A 25,312-nucleotide genomic window follows, 5' to 3' on the forward strand; every position below is an offset into this window, starting at 1 on the left:
GTGATGATAAATCAAGGTGCATTTAAATAGGGGCCAGCAGGCTTCATTTAAACTGACCTCATGCTGAGAATCCCAACCAACAAAGAGAGCTGCTACTTCTGGAACCAATGGGGAACAAGTCCTAACTTGGACAAACAGTGAAGAGACATAGAGTGCGTCCCTGCAAGCGTGGGCACCTGAGTTCCACGCCCCACCCCCACCGGCCTCCATTAAGCTGGGTGGTGCACAGTTGTAATTCCTGCTCCGGGGAGGTAGAGGCAGGAAGGTTCCTCAGCTCACTGGCCAGCCAGCCTAGCAGGGAAGGCCAGGTCCCGGTGAGAGACTCTCAGCTCAAAAACAAACAAACAAACAAACAAACAATAAAATAAAATAAAGAAGCAAACAAAAAACCCAAAGACCAGCTGGTGGCTTCTGAGGACCTCACCCAGGGGTTAGCCCATTGCCTCCACACACATGCACACACATGTACATATATACAAATTAAGCTTTTTAAACGGAAGGATCAGATGCCCAAGTCATCATTGTTTAAACAGTGAGCGCAGCAGGGTATCTGACAGGAGCTGTAAGGATGAGTTAAGGGCGTTTGGAAGGGAGCTGTTTGGTAGTTGTGTCTGGGGGACAGCAGTGTCCTTCCACCCCCACCCCACCCCAGACTCGGTGTTGTGGTTTGCCCTGGAGTGATCTGTATTTTGATGCTAATTCCACTGCCCCGAGGACCGCTGCCTGGTCACGTGCTCAGGAATCAGGTGACTTCATCAAAACCTCCCCATTGAATTTGTAAAACACAGGTGAGGGGCAGGTACAGGATAGAAGGAGGCCTGTCATTGGAGGAGAAGGAAGGACGGGTGGGAGAGAAGTTTGAAGGAGGAGGAGGAGACTGGAACGAGAAAGGAGGAGACAGGAGCGGGAGAGGGAGAAGCTGTGGCAGGACAATGGAGGCTGAGGTTAAGATTCCGCTCTGTGTATTTACAGGTTGTTACAAATGTTCTTAAGGGATGGATGGCACTGGGCTTTGTATGTTTAAGAGGGCAATTATATCTTATCAATTGAATCTAAGGTTATTGTGTTGTGTGTTCTTTTTTTTTTTTTTTTTTTTTTTTTTTTTTGGTTCTTTTTTTCAGAGCTGGGGACCGAACCCAGGGCCTTGCGCTTCCTAGGCAAGCGCTCTACCACTGAGCTAAATCCCCAACCCCATGTGTGTTCTTTTATGTGAGGGTTTGAGTGTAGGAAAGTGTGTGGTGGCAGGAGACACTGGGCTACCCCAGAGTTGGGATGTGTTTCCGCCAAGATACCTAGCAGATGTCTTGGGGCACTGAGGTGTCAGACCAAGCGGGGTAAAAGATAACCTTACTTTTTAAAAATTTTTTATATTTTTACAACAACAACACCACCAAGGACCCTAGACAAGGGGATTTCAGCTGACAGGACCCTGACTGTGAGACAAGAACTGGGAGGCCCAGCAGTCAGGAGCCTCCCATGAGGGCTGAAGTGTGTAGTGAGCACCATCTGCTTCTTACAGCACAGCGCCTCTTACCTTTTTGCTATTATTCAGTGAAAAATTAGCAGCCGAAGTCTGGATCACTCTGGGTCCTGGAACAACAGAGAGGAGAAGGGGAGAGGGATGGAGAGGATAATTTACTGATTCTGTGATCAAATTAAATGGAAGGAAGACTTATACAGTTAACAGAGTGATCTCTTGTACCTGGTCCTATTTTTAAAAGGAGATTTTATATAATCCGGTAAAACACCCAAACACAGTACACATTCTGCTGTGCGACACACTGGAAGGGCATTGAGGCAGGAGGACCAGCATGCAGTGGTGGGATCTCCATAGACTCCCTCCCAGAGCTTTCTATACGGTTCTTCTATTATACATGGCCCCAGTGAAACATTACTAAGAAAAGACTAGTTAATGAACTCATCCAATTATTATCCCAGTCTTCTAGAAACACGAAGCAGGGATGAAACATTGAGGCTTTTTTGAAATAAATGTTTCACTAAGTTCTTTCTCCCCCAATTTTATTGTGATTAAAATACACACAGAGCCTACTATTTTGAGCATATTTTAGGATACAATTCAGCAGGATTCAGTAATCTGGGTTGTGCAGACACGGCCATCGATCCCTCTAGCTCTTCTTGTAAAACTCAGCACTATTAAGCTCCCCACTCACCTCCCTCTACCTGGCAGCCATCTCTGTGTACCTCAGCTAAGTGGTATCACACAGTATCATCTGTTTGTGACTGGTTTATTTAATTTAGTACAATGTCCTCATGACACACACAGTAATGTGTTTGAATTGCCTAATTTTTTCTCTTTACTTTTTTGTTTGTATATGTGCCATGGTGTGTACGTGGAGAGATCAGAGGACAATTCAAGGTAGTTGGTGCCCTCGTTTGGAGTTGGAGGCTTGGCAGCAAGCAGTGCATTGGCTTTACCCACTGAGCCATTGTTGTATAATTGTTTCCTGCAGGGAAGCTCTCCTAAATCAGTGGTTCTCAACTTGTCTGTGGGTTACAAACGACCCTTTCATAGGGGTCGCATACCAGATGTTTACAGTAGTAAAACTGCAGTTATGAAGTAGCAAGGAAAATAATTTTATGGTTGGGGATCACCACGACAAGAGGAACTGTGTATTAAAGAGTTGCAGTGTTAGGACAGTTGAAAACCACTGCTTTAAACAGAAAGGTAAACAACTTGAAATAGCTTCGGGAAGTCCCTGAAACTGACCAGATTCACTAGGCCCCTCCCTGACAGATAAGCAAGAAAAGCTGAGAGCTCTTCTTAAAAGATGAGATCTCTACTCAAAGGAAGGAAGGCTGAATTGCAAAAAAGAGACCAAGGAGGAGAGAAGCTACAAAGATTTCTGACACGAGGCCAGCTGCCTGGAAGGAGCAGAAACCCTAAGCAGCCTGGAAAAGATTTAGACCAGAATCGCCTGGGAAGGACACTTACTCTCCAACCTGTTGAGCCACCTACAGGCTGTGCAGTGTGCTCCAAGTTTCTCAGCCATGAGCTGTCACCCATGCTGGGGCTGGCCTTGGTGATGCAGCCATTTTTGAGCCATTTCTGCCCTCAGAACCCCTCACCCATACTCCTGGTTGGATCTGGTGGTATCCTTTGGTCTGTCATGGGGCCGCTATCTGGGGTGAGGAGGTCTGGGGTAAGGAGATATACGTGTTGCCTCTCCCCAGTTAAAGTTTTGTTACACAACAGACGTCTCAACTGTAGCACATGTTACACTGCTCTTGTCCACATTGTGCCAACAGATGAGTGAGTTCACCACCGTAACTACCGTGGGTAACACTCCTCTGAACACAAGGATACAAATACCTCGTCATAACCCTGCCTTTCTTTAGAAACCACAAGGAGAATGTGAATGTTAACCACATGAGACTATTTGTATGGAATATTTGTTCTACCTTTTCTCTTCAACTTGCCTGTCATCTTTGGTTAGCGAATAAGGCTTCTATAGACAAAATAAGGTCTGTGTCATGATATTTGTGCATGTGTGCGTGTGCACACACAGGTGTTATGGAGTGTGTGTGATGGACATACAGGGAGGTGCAAACATCCATGGACATGTGTGTGCAGAGACCAGAGAAGAGCATCAGGTGTCTTCCTCTCTCACCTCTGATATTGGTCTCTGAGGCAGGGTCTTTCCCTGAACCTGGAACTCATTATCTGGGTAGGATGGAAGCCAGCAAGTCCCCAGTGGTTGCTTTGTCGCCATCTCTCCCACCAGCAGGCAGGTGCTGGGATCTGAACTCGGGCCCTCATGGTTTCTCGGCAAGTGCCCTTAACCTCTGAGCCATCTCTCTAGCCCCTCGTGTAGTGATTTCAATCTATTCTGGCCATCTCTGCCTTTTAATCAGAGAGTTTAATCACCGTATATTTAGTTACTGACTAGGAGGGCTCATTCCGTTTCCTCTATGCTTCTGTTTCCTGCGCATTTGTTCCCCATCAGCCTCCCAGCTTTGGTGTTCCTCGCTTGACACCCAAAGTCATATTCTGACGGGAGTTTCTAACAGCTTAATACGTCAATATGTAAACACTTTGTCTCATCTTTCAACTACTTGACATACACATACAGACACACATACATCTAGACATAGCGACAGACAGACAGACACACACACACAGCTTGCACATGATGGGGGAGAATCAAGCCCACGGCCTTGAACGTGCGAGGCAGTAGAGTACTCTTCCGCTTATTTGTTACTTTATATCCAAAACTGTAAAATAATGTTAGCAATTCAGCCTCTCATGTTGTAACTGAAGTGTGGACTTGCAAACTTACAGGATAGCAGCTTTCACATCCTGCACTGTAAACATGCAAGCCTCTAAGTAATGGGAAATGAAAGCGGGCTTTCACACTGCTGTCAGACTGGCATGAGCTTTTACAATTACGACTGCTGCCTTTGCAGGACTAGCTGTGTTTGAACCTGTGGCTCTACCTGCGGGACAGGTATAGTGGCAGCTATCCCCTCAGCACAGGTATAGTGGCAGCTATTCCCTCAGCCCCTTGGCTTTAGTTTCCTGGGAACATCTTCCTTTTTCATCTAGAGACTGAGAGACCGGGTCTCACCACGTAGTCCTGACTGACCTCAGACATCCAAGCTCTAGGAATACAGCCGTGAGCCAGCACACTCGACCTCCCGCTCCCGTTTGAAGCACAGTTTGCGGGCAGGATTCCTGGTTGAGAACTCTTTCGGTATTTTCAGTCCATCTTCTGCCCAGTATGACTGAGATGAGACACGTGCTGGCGACCTCATGTCTTTCCAGCTCCAGTCGGGATTCGGTGTGCTGTGTGCTGTGGTGTCTTGGTGTGAGACTCTATTTTGACCACTGGAGCTCAGTAAACTTCCTGCACGTCCATTTCACCTTTCATCCAAATCGGGAGCTATTTCCCTGCCGTCTCCTCCGGAGACTCAGCCTGTGCACTGCTTACTTGGTGGTGGCCGAAGGCCCTGGAGGCTGTTTAATATCTCCAATCATCTTTCGTTCTGCTCCCCAGACATGGTGGTCAGCCTATCCTCAGGTTTGCTACGCCTCCCTCGGCTCGTTCCAGGCCGACTCGCCCTCCAGTGGACTCTCAGCTCAGCTATGGTTTTAGCTCCAGAAGTTCCTGTTAGTTGCTCCTCCCTTCCCGGCATCCCCTCATGCTCTCTGGCTCTTTCCACATCTCCCTCTTATTCGTTAAGACAGCCACCTCAGCCTCTGTCTAGCAGACCGGTCACGTGCTCTCAGGGACAGAGTCTGATGTTTTCTTCATTTCTCAGTCAGACGGTCTTTGAGGATAAGGCTGGGCAGGGCCTCCCTCTCCTCAGAGGTTTTAGTTTTGCCCGGCTGGCTGCTCCTATGGTAGACATCTATGCTGAAGAGCAGCTGACAGGTTTTCTCCGGTTTTTTTTTTTCTCCTGTCTGTGTGTTCCTCTGGTGACTGCCTAATTGTCCCCGACTGTCCTGTTCCTTTTGAATCTCCAAATGTTCAGTTTTGTTCCCAAGAGGAAAAAGGAGATGGTCTAGCTCTTTAAACGGCCTGGTGGCCTCAGCTAGATGAGGTAGGGTTACAACCGTGGCGCACCAACTCCGAGTGCATCAACAATGACCACCTTGCCTTGCCTCTGTGCTCAGAAGCAGCTACTGGAGGAGCAGAGCTCAGGTCCCAGTTGGGAGACAAGACCTTCTTGTTCTCCTTAGCTTACAAACTACTATACGCAGGCCAATCCAGAGTATGAGCCAAAATGTCTGCATCAGGAGCTGCGTGGGTATAAGGGTCTACCACTGCACCCAGGGCTGGACTTGCTAAAACCAGTCACCATTTAATGTCTACCTCCCACCCATGAAGCTACAGGCCTCCAACAGACCCCAGAGTCCCAAAATAACCCATCCTTCAGATTCTGCTGCTGTGATTGGCCTCGTGTGGAAGCATACTCCTTCTACTCTATCATCTTCCCAGAGTTCTTAGCTTCTGATTCTTACTGTTCTTGTAGTGGTCCTTCAGGGCTTTTTGCCTTAGTGATTTTAAAATTGATTTACAGCTGCATTTGTCTAAAACATATTATTCTCACCAGGTATGATGGCACATGCCTTGATCTCAGGATTCAGGAAGCAGAAGCAGGCAGATCTCTGTAACTTTAATTTTTCTAAGCCTTCTTTTAATGACGGTTCTTAAATGCTTTAACCTCCCTTCTAGCCCACCACCAGAGGGAGTGGAAAAGAAAGGGTACAGGGGCGTGGACCTGTTTAGAGAGGTTCTTTAGAGCAACTCCCAGCTGCGCTGTCAGGAAGTCAGCAGTTCACTTCACAGGTCAGCAGTGGCAACCAAAACTCCTGAACACTTCACAGATACACCAGCAGCCAGTTCAGTAATGTCAGGAGAGCAGCAGTGGTGGCACAACCTAGCAGGACAGTAAAACCTCAGCCGAATCAACATGAGTTAGCAGGAAGGATTCGAACCAGCAGAAAGGCCAGGAGCAGTTCTCAGTGAAGTGAAGATCAACAAAGTGGTGCACAGCTAGCTTCAGAAGCAAGCCACTTGGTCACTGTCCACTGAGTCCTCTTTATGCATCCTTCAAACGTCACCTGTCCTTCACAGGTCTTGCCTTAGCACATGCATCTGTCTCAGCTGACATCGCTCTGCCAATCAGCCCAAGTCTGGAAGCAGCAAGAAACTGCAGCACACCACCAGAGCTTTTTGGTGGTTTCTCTCTATGGAGGCCCGACAAAAGGAGCTCAACTACACAATGTAAGGCAGATCAATATATGCGTGTCACTAGTGAAGAGTCCTTCATCACGTGTCCTTCCACGTCTTGCTTTAGTAGACCATCCTTTCACCTGTGTCTGCTTCAGGGAAACTCTCCTTTACATGTTTGCCCCAGCAAAACATCATCCAACACAACCGATTCTCCAAAGAACCCTTAAGTTTCCACTTCAGATCTCTATGAAGTGGCCAGCCTGGTCTACACAGCAAGTTTTAGGTTAGCCTAGTCTACACAGTGAGACTCTCTTTTTAAAGTAAATTAAAAAAAAATCATTCTCAGCTTATGATGCCAATTCTCTGGGCTGCCTCCATGGCTGCCCCAGCCTGCCACCAACAATCCTCCACCCGCCTCAGACTGTGCTGGCGTAGTGTATGTACTCTGACCTGCACAACTTCATGTTTCAGAGCACTTGGGAATCCTGCAAGGATGTCTCCATTTAGGAAGAGCTTTCCAAGCAGACCCCACAACTAGTGCACTCTTACTCTGTCCTCTCGGAACCAGCACAGAACTGGCACCAGAAGAACCCAGACTCTAATCTGACTAGTCATTCTGGGCCTCAATTTCTATATCTGGAAAACAAAGTAGTAACACAATGGTCCCTAATCTGTCCCCTGCTCTCAAATAGTATCATTGTCACATAAAGCAATTAAGAAGAGAATGCTAACAGCAGTTAATTTCTTGTGTTAATCTCAGTGGGGCACAGGGTGCAGATGGCAAGGTGTTTGGTTAAACATGGCTGTCACAAGTCAGTGAGGGACTACTGGGTAAATCTCTCTCACGGTTCAGTCAATCAACTGAATAAAGCTGACCGCTCTACCCAGGGAAAGTGGGCAAAGACCTGAACAGCTAAGGAGAATTTGGTCTCCCATCTTCAGTAGGAACCTTAGTCACCTGCCATGAGAATTAGACCTAGACTGAGCTCACACAATCAAGCCCTTGGGTCTCAAGCCCCTGGACCCTGACTGATTCACTGGATTTCCTGCTCCCATTCGCTGACTAGAGACCTGCAGATGTCTTAACCTCCTAATCATGTGAGCCAGTTCCTTTACTTTACATAGATATAAGGATATTACCACATATGATTATATAATATATGTTATACCTCATAATTATATTACATAGCTAGCAATGTATTCTATCTAGTATATATGTGCTATGTTATATATAGTATATATTATATAGTATATATTATATCTAGTAATAATATTGACACTTATTTATATTGTAATTCACTTACACTTTAATATAAATACCATTGTTTGTAATGATTATAATTATAAATGTATTACATATTTTATTGTATACAGTAATGAGATATAATTATAATATAGTGGGTACACATGAGTGCATAGATGTGTGTACATACATATACATGCACGTGTTCCCTGTTGTTTCTCTTCTCTAGAAGACGCATGTAATCTGTGCACGAGAGAAAGTGATGAAACCCCTGTGTCCCTGTTGGCCTTGGGGCCTTAACTTCCACCCTCATCTCAGAGAAAAGGCTGGACACAGTGCGGTGTTTGAGACACAGTGGCCTGAGGAAACAGAACCCGGCTAATGTCCCACTGAGGTTTCACACAATACTAATGCCTCCCCTAAGATGCAGGTGAGACAATGGATGAGTCTTGGTAACAGTTATAACTGCTGTGCTTAATCCCTTACTGACTTAACAGCCAGGAGGAGGCGTTGTCTGTAGTCACTATAGTGACAACTGTGTCCTTTTCCTTACCACAAGGCAGGAAGCATCTTAATCTCCCACCCTGGGTTTCTGAGACACAATACCCCCGGGACATAACTAAGCCTTAATGCAATTCACACTCGGTGTTACATGCATCCTCGCATCTGTGCCATCACCCAGGAGAGCTAACGCAAACCACCCTCGATGAACGAGCTATCTTACTTCAAAAGAAAGGAAAAGAAATGGAGGAGAATATTCTCTTGCCAAAGCTGGCTCCTGCTGCCCATGGTGGGGACAGGACATGGAACCCCAGCCCCTGACATCTTGGGGAAACCATTCAGTTTCTGTGCCTTTGTTTTATGGCTGTAAAAAAGAAAGTTGGGGGGCTGGGGAAACAGCCAGTGGGCCAAGATCTTGAGGTGCAAGTATGGGGACTAGACCTGACATCCCCGGTACCCAAGTAAGTGCTAGGCAGGTCCAGGGACTTTTCTATAATGCCAGGGCTCAGAAGGCAGAGACGGCATCCCCACAGCAAGCTGGCTGGCTGGCTGGACTAGCTGAGTCGGTGAGCTCTGGGTTCAGGTGAGAGATCCTGCCTTAATATAGAAGGTGATGAATAACAGAGGAAGACAGGTGACACCAACACACAATCTGACATCAACAATCAACATCTGGACACATACACACACACAATCTGACATCAACATCTTGATATACCCAGATACAGATAGACATCAATATCTGGACACACACAGATACAGACACAGACATCTGATATTAACATCTGGACAGATGGGGACACCCCCCCCACACACAACAACAACAACAACAACAACAACAACAAAACAACAGGTTAGTCTTCCCAGAGGATGTCAGAGCTACAGATTGTTGGACAGTTTTTAATGCCCAGTGCTCTTCACATGGCCCTGGAGTCTGGAGTGTCACCAGCTCAGTCTCCCTTCATGCTGGTCCCATTCCCCTAGACCTTCACATGGCCTGTATCCACCATAGACAGTGGGTTCTGGATTCCCTGGGACACACGAAAGACTCCAGAAATGTTTCAGTGGGCTACAAAGCAAGTTCGAAGCCAGGTTGGCTTATTTAAAAAGGAGGAGGAGAAGAAGAAACAGAGGAGGAGAAATAATAATAAATTAACATCTTATTATTACTATTGTTATTATTAAGCAAATAAAAGGCAAGTAGCAGAAGTTGCCAGCCCCACCAAACTGACCTAGGGCCCTGGCTGCTGTGAACAGCAGGCTACATCACCCAGCTTCCCTGCTACGCTTCCTGAGAAGACAAGGTGCAGGGCACGACCACCGTCTGCCCTTGGGCTCAGAGGGAAGGCACATCTCCCTGCATGCTGAGGTCTGGCTGAGAGGAAGGTGGCACAGCGGGGCTGGCTGCACCAAACCTGTGCTGTAAGTGGGAAGATGGTTAAAAGGCAGACTTACCCTCGATGCCAACGAAGACGGTCAGCCCAAAACAGATGAAGAAGAGAACAAACACGAGGACAAAGTGGCGCTTGGAGAGCGTGTAGAGCCGCATGGGTGCCAGTCTGTGGAACAGAAGCCGGGAGTGAGGATGGCCAGGCCCTCCCCAGGCCAGCACCACCACACTGGCAGCATGAGGCCGGCATCTCCCCAGCAGTGCTGGCCTCTGAGGCACACCAGCTCCCAAACCAGCTGACCACCCCTTACTAAGCAGTCAGTCCCACTGACCTTGGTCACCTCTGGAATGGGTCATTCCTGTATGTCAGAGCCACTGCCACTCTGGCCTGCCTCCTACAGGACAGACTTACCCCATGTGGTTGGAGAACGAATACTGTGGTTCCCATGCCAAGGAGAAATGTCACCATGCCACAGAAGTGACATAACCTTTTACATAGTCTACTTGTAGCTGCCAGAGGAGAGCCACAGCTCAGACCAACGAGAAGACTTGGCTTCCCCGTCAGAGAACTATCACTGGCCAGACTGAGAATACCAAGGACCAGAGGCTCCAGCCGTTTCCATCTGGCCTCCCAAGCTCAGCTTCCCTCACAGCGTGAGATGCAGCTGAAGTCCCCCAGCCTGGTGAAGAGCAGCCCAGCATCCCCCAAACCATGCTTCTGATTCCCTCCATCAGGGGCCTACAAGCTTCTGTCATCTACAGGAATACAGACGCCATTCACAGGGCTGATCCTGGTCTACGCCTACTCATTCCCTCAGAACAGAGCAGGAGGCAGGCAAGCACTGGAGAGATGGCTCAGCAGCCACGATCGTGTACTACTCTATCTAGCAAAGGGCCTGAGTTCAGTTCCCAGAACCCACGTCAGGGGGCTCACAACAGCCTGGGACTCTAGCTCCAGGGTATCTGATGCCTTCTTGGCTTCAGTGGGCAAAATTACACATATACCCAAACCCCCGCTCCCCAAACATATATATGCATGAACATAAGTTAAAAATGAAGATAAATCTTTAAGACAAAAAATTCCCCCCTTAGCACTCTATGTAGCGTATTAGAGAGGCAAACCAAGAAGCCTACAAACCTCAGCTCTGCAAACCACTGGGCTCTGTAGACGTAACGCTGTGCCCTGCAGAGTGGCCAAGGTCTGAGCTGTGTTTGCACTCCAGTTAGCTTCACTCATAAAAAAAGCAGCATTGAGAAAAGTGGCCAACCCCACTAGCATCCTAAAGAGGTGGCTGCCCCCGAGGGAGGAGCCAGGCGCTCAAGTTCTGGCTGCGCCTGTGGGCCTGACACTCGCTCTAAAGCAGAAAGGAACAGGAAATCTGAATCAACCCAGAAAGAGGCGTGGCCTGGAAACCAGAGAAAGGTTGACTTGTGCTCATGGTACACACCCCTCCCTTCCACGGTGCCCGAAACTCCGGAGGGAAGGCAGGAAGTCAACCTTGGGGCTGGGCGGTCTCAGCACAAAGGTGAGGCTGGGAGCCACCGCCACTCTGACGTGGCACTGCTAATATGCAGGCCCTGTGCAGCCCCAGCGAGCACTCAGGTGGCTGGTGAGAGACCAAGTGGAGCCTCCAAGGCTTCCCTGGGTCTGTGTTCCCCAAGGGGACCCGTGGACCATCCTGTGGGCATGAAGAGATGTTGGTAAAGTGAGAATGTGCTGCCAGCTCAAATTTGGGCCCCGAGGGCCTCGGGCTATCAGCTGGAACTGGCCTCTGGGAAGGGACTAGACTCCTTTGTAAAACACAGCCCTCTCCAAAGGGAGTAAGACTTTATTCTGAGCTAAAGGTGAATGGCCAGGGACCAGGTTCTCGGATTCAATTGCTTTGATGATGACAGGCCCCATCATGGGCGTGGCTACGTCAACTTTTATCAGACAATAACATTTACCAAGTACCTCAGTGGGGACACTAGGCAGGCAGGTCACAGCGTGACTGGAAATCCCTGCTGCTGTCTCCAGGTGCCATGACGATATTCTCAGCTTGGGGATTGGTGGGATCTAATGAATGGTCTGTGTCTCAGTTTGGGTCAAGACTGCTGTGCTGACCACCATGGCCAAAGCGACTCGGGGAGGAAAGGGTTCATACTGTGGAAAGTGGTTCACACTTCCACATCATTGTTCATCACCAAAGAAACCCAGGACTGGAACTCACACAGGACAGGAACCTGGAGGCAGGAGCTGATGCAGAGGCTATGGAGGGGCTGCCATGGATGGCCCAGTCAGCCTGCTTACTTTTTTTTTTTTTTTTGGTTCTTTTTTTCGGAGCTGGGATCCCCAGGGCCTTGGCCCTAGGCAAGCACCACTGCCTGCTCTCTTATAGAACCCAGGACCACCAGCCCATGGATGGCACCACTCACGAGGGGCTGGGCCCTCCTCCAATCACTGAATTAAGAGAACACCCTACAGCCGAATCTTATGGAGGCATTTTCTCAATTAAGGTTCCTTTCTCTGATGACTCTAGGCTGTGTCAAGTTGACATACGGCTAGCCAGCGCAGTCTGTTACAGCATCGCAAAGGTCTCACCAGATAGTTAAGAGGAAGTCAGAATGGATGCAGAGGTAGGTGGTAAATGGCCAGCTGGAGAATTAGAGCTCTGAGGTAATTCTGGCTCTCAATCGGCTGTGCTCCAACTTCCACAATCACTTTACAGACTCCCCAGCACAGATGTGGCTTTTCCAGGGCCTTGCCATTCACGCACTGGGTTTAAGGATAGGGAAGCTGAGATCTGGGGCTGACAGGCCTGGCCCGCTTGTCACAGCTATGCTCTCTGTGTCCTCCCTGGAGGGAGGAGGTCCCAGGAAATAGGACCCAGTTAATGCCTGCCTGCAAAAGTCCTATGGCAGGAGAGCAAGTGTCCCTCTTGTCCCTTCTCTGTGACCCAGGTGTCTATTTCTTTATATGGTGTGTTTGAATATATTTTTTGTTTTAATGCTGTAAAGAAGGGAAGGTTTCTAGGCAACTGCATAAGACATTTCCATGTAGAAATCAAAATTTACACAAAGCTAAACAGACCGGGAGGCGGAAACAGTGCTAGCTAACACTATCTTACCCATGTTAATGGTGCCAACTGAGGCAAATGTGCCAGGTCACATGAGACACACTGGGACCCCGGGAGGCTGGAGAGGGGCATCCAGAAACTGTGGCATTTTTGCCACTCTCCTACGGATTGAAAAAGACTTTCAGAAATCTCAGAGCCATTGTGAACTATGACTGCTCTGTACTCAGAGTGACCTGGTCCTGTTCAGAGACCAAGCAACATGGAGCTCCTCAGGTGAAGGTTAAAAGCAGAGGCTAGGAGGAGAGAAGAGCACAGGAAGGGCAGACTTGAGACCTGGAAGTAAAAGTGCAGCATTTGGCCAGGCACCACGGGGCACGCCCTTAATCCCAGCACTCTGGAGGTTTGAGGCCAGCCTGATCTATACAGCAAGTATGAGGCTAGCCAGGGCTAGAGAGATCCCATCTCAACAAACAAGGGCAGCACTGACACCCTAAACTCAGTCACTCGGCAGATGAGCAGACATGAAGGAAGTGCTTAATGACACAGGTCAAATGTAAATAACATGTCCCCCTCAACCCCCAGGACAAGAGTCATTTGGCTCCTTGAAAGGCTAAGCATGCAGCAGTTTGGGGCTGGGGAAGTGGCTCAGTTGGCAGAGTGCTGACCATGGAAGAGTGAGGAGCCATGTTCGATACCCAGCACATACATAAAATAGCTGGGGACAGCGCTACATGCCTGTAAGCCTAGCAAGGAGGAAGCAGGAACATGGCTCTGGACTTGCTGGCTCTAGTACATGCATGTGCATGCACACACACATGCACATACATACTGTACATACATACATGTGCCATGCACACACATGTGCACATATACACACACATGCACATATACACACACATGCACGAACACACATACAACACACACATACTGTACACACATGCGCATACATATTGTACACACACATGTGTGCATGCACACACACACAGCATTTTCTCTTCCTAGGTGTTCCACTTAGGTGTTGGGCATACGGCCCAGTGCTTGTTACACAAGTGTGAGGGCCTGAGTTCAAATTCTCAGTGCCCATGGTGTGGTAGCAGCTGTTTAACCTGACACAGAGGGTACAGACAGACAGATCCTCGGCAGTCAGCAAGACTGTCTGAATCAAACAAACAATAAAGTGGAGACAGACAGAGGACACCAATGTTAAGCTTGATCCTTCATATCTATACACAAATACATTACACACATTTTTTTTAATTAAAAAGAAAAGCTTCCACTTAAACCCAAGTAGAAAATTTCCTGATTTAGCAATCAAGTCAGCCAAATCAGTGGACGACACAGGATAGCAAACTAACCCCTAAGCTCCAGAGCTGCAGCCTCCTGGAGCCACCTGCACTGCGCTCAGCTGGGCGCCGGGCGCTGGGCGCCGGGCGCTGGGCTAGACAGGGTGGTCACACACACAAGATGTCCCGCCCATCGCTGCCATGGCTCTCCCAGTTCCCAATCTGTAGGGGTTGAGTTTAAAACTAGATTTTGACAGCCAGGAATCCTCATCCTATCCTTGATAAACTCTGAGTCTGAAACTTACTCATGGCCAAACGAGAGATGCCTCGGTGCCACGGCCGAGAGAAATGAGCCATCCTTTCAGAACAGCCATTTGGCCGCCAGAGACCGCCAGAGACCGGCCTGGCGGCTGTATCCGAATCGCTGCTGAAATGTCAAGCTGGCCTGGACCAGCCAAGTCTTGGTGACATGGAAATGTCCTCCAGGGTCAGAACAACCAAAGATCACTTCTGCAGCTGCTATGCACAGGGCGGAGAGGTAAAAATGCAGTCTGCCCCCTCTCACCTCCACTCTGTGGCTGCCACGACCTTAAACCCCCAGCCCGATTCTGGAGGCCACAGCACGAGTCCTCCGCACACTGGTTGGCCGCCTCTTCTCTACTATCCTCCCCACCTCCAGGAACCACCCAAGGCTCCCTGCTCACACCTACCCACCTCTGACAAGGTGTCTCCCCAGGCACTTCTACTCAGGAGTCCTCCATTACCTCATGGCCAAGGGGCTCAGGGCCAAACTCACTGAGACAAATAAGAACCTGTCCTCACTTGCTACTTCCTGCCTCTACCACTTGTGTTGTACTTTTCATTGTGTTTGTTAACTTCCGGGAGGGGGGCAGGGTGTGCACATGTGTGCACATGCCCTAATGCTCCAAGACAACTTGCTATAGTCAGGTCTCTCCTTCCATCATGTAGGTCCTGGGAATTGAACTCACAGAGAGGTGAGGCCTAACTCCCAAGTCCTCTCCGTCCTCAGACTCCAGGCAGGATCGTGCTCACACTTCCCTGATCTGAACTCCTCCTCAGGCCATGCAAATCCTACCCCACACTCACTCTCACCTTCTCATGACACACCGCAGCAGAACCCCATCTCTCATGGCTGCCCACACGGTAACCACTACATTAGGGGACTTAGGGCCTGAACACAAAATATCACCAGGCCCGCAGACACCAGGCTTTACACATGGTAGGTATTCACAACTCAGCTTCTTTGGTGGTTTGAGTGAGATGGCCCCCTCAGACATTTGAGGACTCGGTTCCCAGTTGGTGGCACTGTTTGCAGGTTAGGAGGTGTGGTCTTGCTGGAGGAGGGATGTCACTAGGTGGGGGTGGGGGGGTGGGGGGGGGAGGGGTTGGGGGTAGGTGCTGTGCTGCGGTTGGGAGCGGTCTCTTTGCTTCCTACTTGTGGTTTAAGACATGAGTTCTAAGCCGGCTGTTCCTCTGCTGCCCTGCTTCCCCACCTCTGTGGGACTGTCCACTTGCTTGACCCACTTGGAGATCCTCCCCGTCATCTGCTCTGCCATCAACCTTCTTCTCTCGAGGTCCCAGCCTTCTAGCTGCCTAAGCCCGAATCATAGATGCCACAAACTGCGTGGGGTGGAGATGGAAAGACAGAGCCATCTCAAGTCACTGGAGTCTGGCCATAAGTCACTGACTTTTGAGGAACTGAGATCATGTTCCCACTGCAGGTTAAGCCACCTTCCACAAGACAGTCTATTAAAGCTAAAAGCTTCCAATGAATGGGTACACCTGTCCTCCCCCAACTCAAAATACTAAGGCGTACAGGTATAAGAGACCCTCCCTATCTGCCAGCACCTTTCATGTTTTCAACATTTGACAATTATCAGGCTAGAGCCAGCCCCAGGTCCCTCTCCTGCCTTGGGTAAGACACCCCAACCACCGTGAGAGGAAGTGCAGGGTACCTCTCAGGGCTAAGGATTTTACTGGATGTGGTCAACTTGTCATTCCCCCCCGGACCCTCCCCAGCCCAGAGCTGCTGCAGCAAGCAGTACATGTCTTCTACATGGAGATGTTCAATCACTTCAGGGTACCAAAGCTCTACCTCCTCTGACCCAGCCTATCTTTTCCTTCCTCTGGGTTCTGCTATTCTCTGCTCTGCTAAACAGTCAACCCAGGTCCTTTTTTAGTAGCATCTGTGGCTGGTTTTGTCTTCTACATCAAAGGCAGACAAAGCAGCCCCATGCCACTTTGGTCCAAAGGCTATCTGACCAACATCCACCACCGTCCTTGTCGGCTGTGCATGCTCAGCAGGTGCAGGTAGCATCCTGGCTTGGCCATCTGGAAAGTCCAGTCTCCTGGACGTTAGCCTGGCTGAGTGCCTCTGAGTCCCTGCCACCACCATTATGCCCACAAAGCACTTCTCTCTCCCACGCAGTCCATAAAACAGTACTGCAGAGGGTGGGAGACAAGAGCTAATGACTGCCTGGGCCTGTAGGTAAATGACAAGGAGGACTTAGCTGAGTGGAGAATGTGAGAGAACACTTCAGGGTGCACCTGCCAACCATCAGCGCCTTTAGCAGTGCCCCAACGACAGCCCAAACCATCACTGGCAAGGAACACAAAATATCACCAGGCCTGCACATGGTAGGCATTCGCAACTCAGCTACTGCGGTGGTTTGCGTGAGATGTCCCCCACAGACTCCGGGCATTTGAGGACTCGGTTCTCAGTTGGGCGCTGTTTGGGCAGGTTAGGGGGTGTGGTCTTGCTGGAGAAAGGATGTCACTGGGGGTGGGGCGGGGAGTGCTTTGAGGTTTCAAAGCCACATGCCATTGTGAGCTGTCTCTTTGCTTCCTACTTGCAGTTTAAGACATGAGCTCTCAGTCTCTTTGTTTTCCGTGTGTGAAGTCTGCCTGGGCACATTCCCTCCCAAAACCTGTCTTTTCTGTGTAAGCTATAGGCTAGCAGAGAAGATGGACGTCACAAGGCTGAGTGGCTCAGGTGGTAAGGAGCCTGCCCTATAGGCACTGAGTTAGGTAAACCCATGCACAGCACGACATACACCTGTAATCCCAGTATCGAGGAGGCAAAGGCAGGTAAAGTTTTGGAGCTCACTGGCAGCCACTCTAGACAGATCTGTGAGCTGCAGATTCAGTGAGAGACCATCTCAAAAAGCAACGTGGGGGATGCCGGAGGAAGACACTTCCAGAAGAGGTGCTGACTTGTAGCACGCCACAGTATGACAGGCAGGTTTACTACTCGGTCAAATTATACCCAGATTCCCCACTTCAGTGGAAAAAGGATTTTACTTCTACCATCCCATTTCACATTCCAGTTAAGAGTCAATTTTTTTCACAATTGGCGTAAAAACAATCTCTTCTTTGGTTCAGGGCGCTGGCTTTGTGCCCAGAAGCCTGGGTCCCCACTTTCTACCACAAAAGTGACATTTTCTCTTCCACAGGACGGTGATGAGCTGAGTCCTTAGAAGGCTGTGGTTACAGGCCGTGAATCTACACGTGTTTAGAGAATGTAGTGAGGAAGCAGCTGAAGCCGGATCCTGTTATCACTTGTGCAGTCTATGCCTGGAAGGGGGACATTCTTTTCTAATAATTTATTTATAGTTTCCCCCTCATTATGTAGCCTTGGCTGGCCTGGAGTTTGCTCTGTACAACTCCCTGGCCTCAAACTCATAGAGACCCACCCACCTGCCTCTGCATTTTCCACCATACCCAGCAACTTGTTTCATGTTTCAAGCAGGATTTTAATCTGTTGCCCAGGCTAGTCTCAAACACCTGTGTTCAGGAGCAACTCTTGTCTTAGCCTCCACAGATACGAACAAGAACTTCAGACATACCCCCACCATGCCCAGCTTTTCTCCTAATTTTTGAAAAAAATAAAAACACCAGAACAGGACAGACCAAAGTCTAGACCTTAGATATCTCTGAAGATCTAAAATCCTCTGCGCCTTTAGCCCCAGCCACTGAGAGGGAAAGGCTGGCATTTCCTGTACCCACTTGACATCAGACTAGCTTCCTGGGGAACTAACACTGGGCCCAGGCATGAACTGGCCACTTAGTACAAGGGGAAATGGAGGGCAGGCTTCAGGTCAGCAGGAGATAGAGGTAGGATGTGAACCTACAGTGTACACCCATCATGTGAAAGGCTAGCTTTGGGAAGGGGGCCCACCATCCTCCCTCATGTTCTCTACAGTCCCCTTTAAATGATCCACATTTGACAGGAAACTTCTGCAGGGGGCGGGGGGGAGGGGGGCACCTGAAGATTGAATTCCACCAGCTAAGTTGAACAGATTAGAAACCATTGGGCAGCCTCCAACTGAGGCATTACGTGGCCACTCAAGGCCTAACAACCGTACCACATTTTAACAGAGGGAGACCTAGGCTCAGTAAGGAAGCAGGAGATCAAGTGTGTTCCTCCTGGGCCGTAAGCCCAATGGCTCACACCCAGATGCATGCTGGTTAGGTCATCAAACACCCTCCCAAGCCAAACAGGAGGAGGGAGCAGGTTGGACATGGGTCAGTCCACCTGCATGTGAGCAGTGGGCCAGGTTGTACGGTCCCAGAACCCAGGGTAAATTGGGGTGAATCCCGAAGCCATGAAGCCTTATTACCCAGCCCTTGACTGAGCGCACAGCAGCAGGCTGCAGACTGCTGTCCAGTGTGTGGGCTCTGGAGTCTGGCCACGGAAGCTGCCACCTCAGTGAGACTTGAGTTATCCAGACACTCACTGACCCCTATGCACCCGTTTCCTTTTCCTCATTTGTAGCTTGGAGGAGGAGAGAAACCCCTTTATAGGAGGTTATCAGTGAGAAGCCCAGAAGACTATAGGTGTAAGGGAACATGGCTAGGGACCAAAGGGACAGCTCAGTTGTTAAGTGAGCTCATGACTCTTCCAGAGGACCCCAGTTTGGTTCCCAGCACCTGCTCACGAAGCTCATACCCTGTAACTCCAGCTCTGGTGAGCCCACACCCTCTTCTGGCCTTTTCCGGCACCAGCACACACATGGCATATTCTCACACATAAAAATAAAAAGGAGATACAACAATCTCTACCAACCCAGCTAACATTTAGGAAGTTTTCTTTCATTTTTAGACATCATTTTGATTCAGAAGAAAATTATCCTAAGAGATACACACTACTACACTTACCTAACTCTTGCCTAACAGAGCCCAAGGCCTGCCTCCCAGACAGCAATCACCCAGGACTGCCACACTGTAGGTGACAAATCCTTACAAAGCTGCAGTCTGCAATCTCTCCCAGTAACCTTTCCCTCGTAATGGCTTTCCCAGGTTTAGTTCATAATCTTGTAACCCAGACTCCTGGGTTGCAGATCTGGTCAGAGCCCAACTCTCTCACATCCTCTCTAAGGACGGAGACTTTGGACTGACAAGGAGATCCAGGCCTATGAGTACACCCTGAAGCATGCAGCTGCTATTTTGCCTCAGAGCCCTAACTCCTTTCCCAAGAGGTGAGGACCAACTGTAAGTGCCAGTCCCTGTAGCTGTGCACAGAGGCCTAAGGCTATCTCACCTCCAGCTGGCTTCTAATCCACCTGAGTCGGGTCCATCACCGGCTGAAGTGAGCACAGTCAAACTTCTAGGCAAGTATGAGGAAAGACGATTTTCCGCCGTGGACTCTTGCATTGAGAAAACGCTTCCCAAGTTACCCTGCTGCCTCCAGAACCCTCCGAATGAGCTTTGGAATTGCATCCGGTCGCCTGAGGCCACCTACCAACCTCTAAGCTGGCCGCCCCAACTCCGGGGACTCCCTCACCGCTATCTCGGTGCACACCGGGGCGACAGCTGCGTCAACAGCAGCTTCGGGGATGGCGTCCCTGGGGTGTGAGTTTGCCTCGTTAAAACCTCGGCACTTTACAGAAACCATTCGTGTCCCAAGTCAGCACATTGTAAAACTCGTATAAAACTCAGCACCCGAGAGATCTAACGAGGCTGTGCCAGCTCCGGCGTGCCCACGTCACCAAACGCCACTAAGAAGCGCGTCGGGGGGCAGCTGGGGACTCCGATCGCGTCTGGTGAGGGGTGGTCCAGCTCCAGCTGGCGGGTACGAGAGCCCAGGCGTCCCTACTGACTCCGGACTTGAAGCAATCTCGGACCAGCCATCTCCGCAGTTCCCCTCTGAAACCCTCGCGCGCCCGGAGCTTCGCGGCGCGCATGAGCCAGGGGGCTCCGGGACGCTATGCCCAAGCTACGCCCCGCCACTTACGGTTCCATCTCGGAGCCCCGGGTCCCCGGCCCCCGCCGGTGCGTCCCGAGCTCGCCCGGCGTCCCGCAGCCGCCGCCAGAGCCACCCGTGAGGCCGAGCAGCCGGCCGCGGAAAACGCATCAGAGCGCGACTGCGCGGTCACGTGCGCGGAAGCCGCGGACCAGCGGGGCGGGGCAGCCTCCCGCAGCGCTCGCGCCGGACACCTGTCACGTGGGCAGGCGTCTGGGGTAACCCAGATGCGAGGCCACGGATCACCCGAAGGGCACGGACCCCAGAGGCCTTGTGTCCAAGTCCCCAGACACTCATCATGGCTGCTTCCTATTCCCCTCCGAAGGTGAGGGAAGTAGGCAAGGCACGATTAGCATCTCTCAAACTTTACTACTGCGTTAAGGCGTTAACATGTGCCACGCGGTTGACACGTCTCTGGCAACCGTTAAAACTAATGCCCGCAGGTTTCTGATACATGCAACCCAGAAGCAGAGGGAGCATGCCCAGTGCAGCTTCTCACGCTCCGGCCTGCAGGACTGTGGCTGATCCTGTCTCCTGAATAAGAGAATGCCCTTCACCTTTGCGGCCTTCCGTGGTGCAGGAATTGTACGCATCAATCCCAATCTACCACAGTGAAACGGACGTTATCCCCAATAATCCATCACCTTCCCTATGTTGCCACTGTTCCTCTTTCCAAGATTTGACAGCTAGCATGGAAGACACTGTGCACATGAGCATTAACCAAATGGTTCGGGGGTGGGAGGCAGCGGCTTGCTGACTGCCTACCAGTAACCAGCCTGCACGCTTCCTAACGCTTGAGAGAAGTGAGGCTTTCATATGGGACCAGAGACAAGAAGGCACGGACCAGTGAGAACTTGCATCTTCTGACCAGGGTGAGCATGGCCTAAGACTTTGATACAAATACTGAAAGTCCCACATCCTGGAGACGCCCCCTCAACCCCCACCCCGCCCCCAGAGCCAGGCAAAGCAGGGCATCAGACCAATTCTGACCCCGATTTTTACTGTTGTTGGTTAACCAGGCGAACCTGTCTTAACATTTATCTTGGTTCCCTCAAGGACAGAACAAGGGATGGCAGTCTTCATGTCAATTTCATTAAGACTAGGGAAGCTGGAGAGAGGACAAAGGCAGAGAAATGGAGGAGTACACTGGGAGGTTCTGAGGTGGCTGGAAGCTTCGCCTCACATAGCTGATTGTGTGGGTACAGGCTAGTGCCAGAGAAACTGCCAGAAACAGCCCAGAAGCAGTCTCTTGGCTCCGTCCTATCACCTGTTGCCCGAGGGTTAAAGTCTAGCCTACACACCCGCTGAGTACTCAAGGAAAACAACCTGGGGCCAGTGCCTGCAGGTACTGGGCAGCCCATGAGTGACAAATGAGCTTCCCAGTCAGTCAGCACAAGGGCCAGAGTATGTGGTGACAGAGGCTGGAACCCTGTGAGTTTTCACCAGGACAAGGGAGGCCGAGTGAGATAAAGAGCAAGGTGGGAAGTCAAAACAGGGACCACATGAGTCTGGACAGGGTCAGATGGGATCAACAGGAGCCTGCACTAAGAATCCGAGATTGTTGTGAAAATGCTAAATGAGGCATCTGGGAATGACCCGTAGTCCTTTGGGGCTTTCTTTAGACTCCAGCAGAAGGTGGTGACCCTGTCTCCATGGTAACCTCAGTGAGTATCTACCTGAGGTAGAGTTCCTCCTACTGAGCAGGCAATCTGAGCAGTGAAGGGACAAGATTGGGGGCGGTGAAACATAGGGGCCCACAGAGCAAATTAGTGCAGGACAGTGAGTGGGTCACACAATGTGCTTAAGTACCAGCGCCTGGGGAGCTTTAAGGACCCTCAACCCAGTAAAGAGCAGAGCTGAGGGGCAGTTTAGGGATGGGTGATTTGTAAGCCTCCCTCCAGGGCTAGGATGCATGATCCACTGCAGCTATTCCTAGGACCAGTTAGGACCGGCTGCATCACCGGTTCTGTGAGTATTCTCTGTATCCTGGCAAGAAATCCTCTTTTGGGCTAAAGTTAATACTCTACAGGAACAATCTTAGATGCAGTGGTGCTGTGGTCTCTTTGGAGAGTGGCGGTGAGTGACACTAGCCTTCCCTTCATGCTGGGGACCCTGGCAAAGCTAACAACTCACTGGAGTGGGAAGGGACAGTGTTCTGCTCTGCAGTTCCCTGCGGGAGGAAGCAGAAGCTGACTTCCCACAGAAGCTTCCAGTCCATGCAGTGGCCATGAGACCTAACCCTGTCCCTGACCCTGACTCTAACCCGACCTGCCCTTTCCAGAACCTCAGAAAATCCCCTCCCCCAAACATGGAGCTTCACCCTAGAATAACCATCGCAGTCACAGATCGCGTGACAAACTGGGGACCGCAGAGTTAGCTTCAACTAAAGGTTAAAACCCTACCCTGGAATCCTGCTGAGGTTTGGTGGGGAAGCACAGGGAGCATTGTTTGATGTGCAAACTGGGAGACAGAGGCTAAGGGGCAATTTGCTGTCCACATGGGTGCATGAAGACAACAGAGACAGAACATCACTGCTTCCCCATCCTTCCCAAGTGCTGTTTGACTCCTCCATTCCACAGGGAGCAGAGCAAGGCAGGAGTGCCCATTGGCTCCCTCCATCGTAGAGGCAGCAACCACAGCAGCACCCACAAACTGGTCTGTGGTGGGAAGACACAGGGAGAGGGATCGGGAGCAGGCAGGCACACATGCCTGTGCCTCTGGCAGGCAGTCGGTCCGTCCTCAGCTCAGGAACAAACGAAAGGCTGCTCAGTTAGATCAAAATGTCCTATGAACTCCTGGGGTGGGGAGGGGGGGAGGCCCAGACCCAGGCACATGACGATCTGTCCAGCTACAGGACCCCAGGTCATGAAGAAGTCCTCTGCTTTAGCCTCCAACACACAGATCAGCAGCTTTCTCTCGGCTTCCTGGCTCTGACTAAACCAAACGACTTTAGTCCACTCAGGGTAGCGGAAGATGAGGAACAAAAAGTTCTGGAGCAGGCAGGGCAGTGACCTGGACCAAGCAAACCCAAGCAGTCATGGTGGACTTCCACAAGTGACCCTGATTATCAGTGGTGGCTTTAGAGTCGTCTCCCTGCTCCAGGGCCTAAGGAGGTAGCTTGGAGAAAACTTGCCCACCCCCCATGCCTTTTCCTTGAGGGGGGTGGGCGTTCATATGGTACAGTGTATCTGTTTGTCAGGATTTTGGGTACATTGGGTACCTGGATCACACTAACACAATTCCTTAAAGTCACGGGGGCCTTCTTGATATTATGAAGGGGTTTCAGGAGAAGAGGAGAGGTACTATGAAATATTTTGGGAAGAGCCTTAAGGATGCATGATGACTCAGCTGATAAAGCGCTTACCATGCAAGCATGGGGACCTGGACTCCACCACCCAGAACCCACAATAAGCCATCAGGCATGGTGGGTGCATGACCTCATCGCAGGGAAGGCAGAGACAGGTCCCTGGGGCACAGTGACCAGGCAGACTAGCAGAGGATGTTGATCCCCGGGCCAGTGAGAGATCGTGGAGGAGGGAGGAGAGGGAGAGGGAGAGGATGTAGTGGGGAGGAGAGCTCTCGAGAGATGGCTCAGTGGGTAAGGGTACCTACTACGCATACGTGAGTGCTTGGGTTTGGATCTCAGCACCCATGTGAAAAGCTGGGCAAGAAATAACACAAAGTTCAGTGGGTAGGGAATGGGAAGGGCCAAGGAGGAATTGGGGGAAGGAAAAACATGGTTAAAATCTACTGTATGGACATTTATTTATTTATTTTATTTATTTTATGGTTTTTCAAGACAGGGTTTCTCTGTGTAGCCCTGACCGTCCCGGGACTCACTCTGTAGACCAGGATGACCTCACACCCAAAGATTTGCCTGCCTCTGCCTCCCAAGAGCTGAGATTAAAGGTATGCATCACCACCACCCAGCTAAATTATTTTTAAAATAAAGAAATTAGTTTAAAAAGGAAGCCAGGCATGGCGGGGCAGGCCCCTGCAGCCCCTGCACTGAGGAGTGCAGAGACGGAGGATTGCTGCCGGGGCTTCCCGGCCACCAGCCTAGCTCCAGGCTCAGTGAGAGACTCTGTGTTAAGGGAGTAAGATGGAGAACAGGAAGTCCTCCTCTGGCTTCTGTGTGCATGGGTACACACACACACACACACACACACACACACACACACACACAGACATTCACACACACACACAGACATTCACACACACACACACACACCCACACACACACACATACACACACACATCTCACACACACACACACACACACACACACACACACACACACACACACACAAATTAAAACAGGGATTGGGGGATTAGCAGCAGTAGAGCGCTTGCCTAGCACACAAACCCTGGTTCGGTCCCCAGCTCGGGAAAAAAAAAAAGAGAAATTAAAAACACCTAGCATGTGGGAGGCAGAGGCAAGCAGATCTCTGAGTTCGAAGCCAACCTGGTCTACGCAATGAGTTCCAAGCCAGCCAGGGCAACACAGTAAGACCCTGTCAATCAATCAACCAAGCAATCAATCAGTAAGTAACAATTAAAAAGAGAGAGAAACTAAGGCAATGTCTCATGCCTATAACACTAGCACTGGGGAACCGGAGGCAGAACCATCATGAATTCAAGGCCAGCATAGACTGCAGAGAGTCACAGGCCAGGAATAAATAAGAAACATGACGCTTACCCTAAGGTTCTCACAGAAACAATTAAAGCTTGATTGAACCACCAAGAAAGAGGTCTGGAGAGCATGCAGCCCCTGCTGCTGCGACTGTACTCAGCACAGGCCCAGGAAATGAGCCAAAGGCATTCTGGATGTGCCTGCGACATGGCACTGGGCATCATGGATACGCCATGAGGTAAACGG

General features: G+C 50.3%; 1 protein-coding gene across 4 annotated transcripts in view; it reads right to left on the bottom strand.

The window, feature by feature from the left end:
* Window positions 1–25,312, bottom strand: part of Tmem181 (transmembrane protein 181) — a 53,784-nt gene that overhangs the window by 21,546 nt on the left and 6,926 nt on the right. For 2 of the 4 annotated variants that reach the window (XM_032894743.1, XM_032894744.1), the window contains exons 2-3: window positions 9,898–10,001; window positions 1,535–1,590 (exon numbers count right to left, since the gene is read on the bottom strand). In XM_032894743.1, coding sequence (XP_032750634.1) covers window positions 1,535–1,590; window positions 9,898–10,001 — 160 coding nt within the window. Of the gene's footprint in view, window positions 1–1,534; window positions 1,591–9,721; window positions 9,863–9,897; window positions 10,002–20,424; window positions 20,552–25,312 lie in introns of those variants that run through there. The other 2 variants (XM_032894742.1, XM_032894741.1) reach the window with 2 other exon arrangements.

This window comes from Rattus rattus, chromosome 2 (genome assembly GCF_011064425.1).
Source record: "Rattus rattus isolate New Zealand chromosome 2, Rrattus_CSIRO_v1, whole genome shotgun sequence".
Lineage (NCBI taxonomy): Eukaryota > Metazoa > Chordata > Mammalia > Rodentia > Muridae > Rattus > Rattus rattus.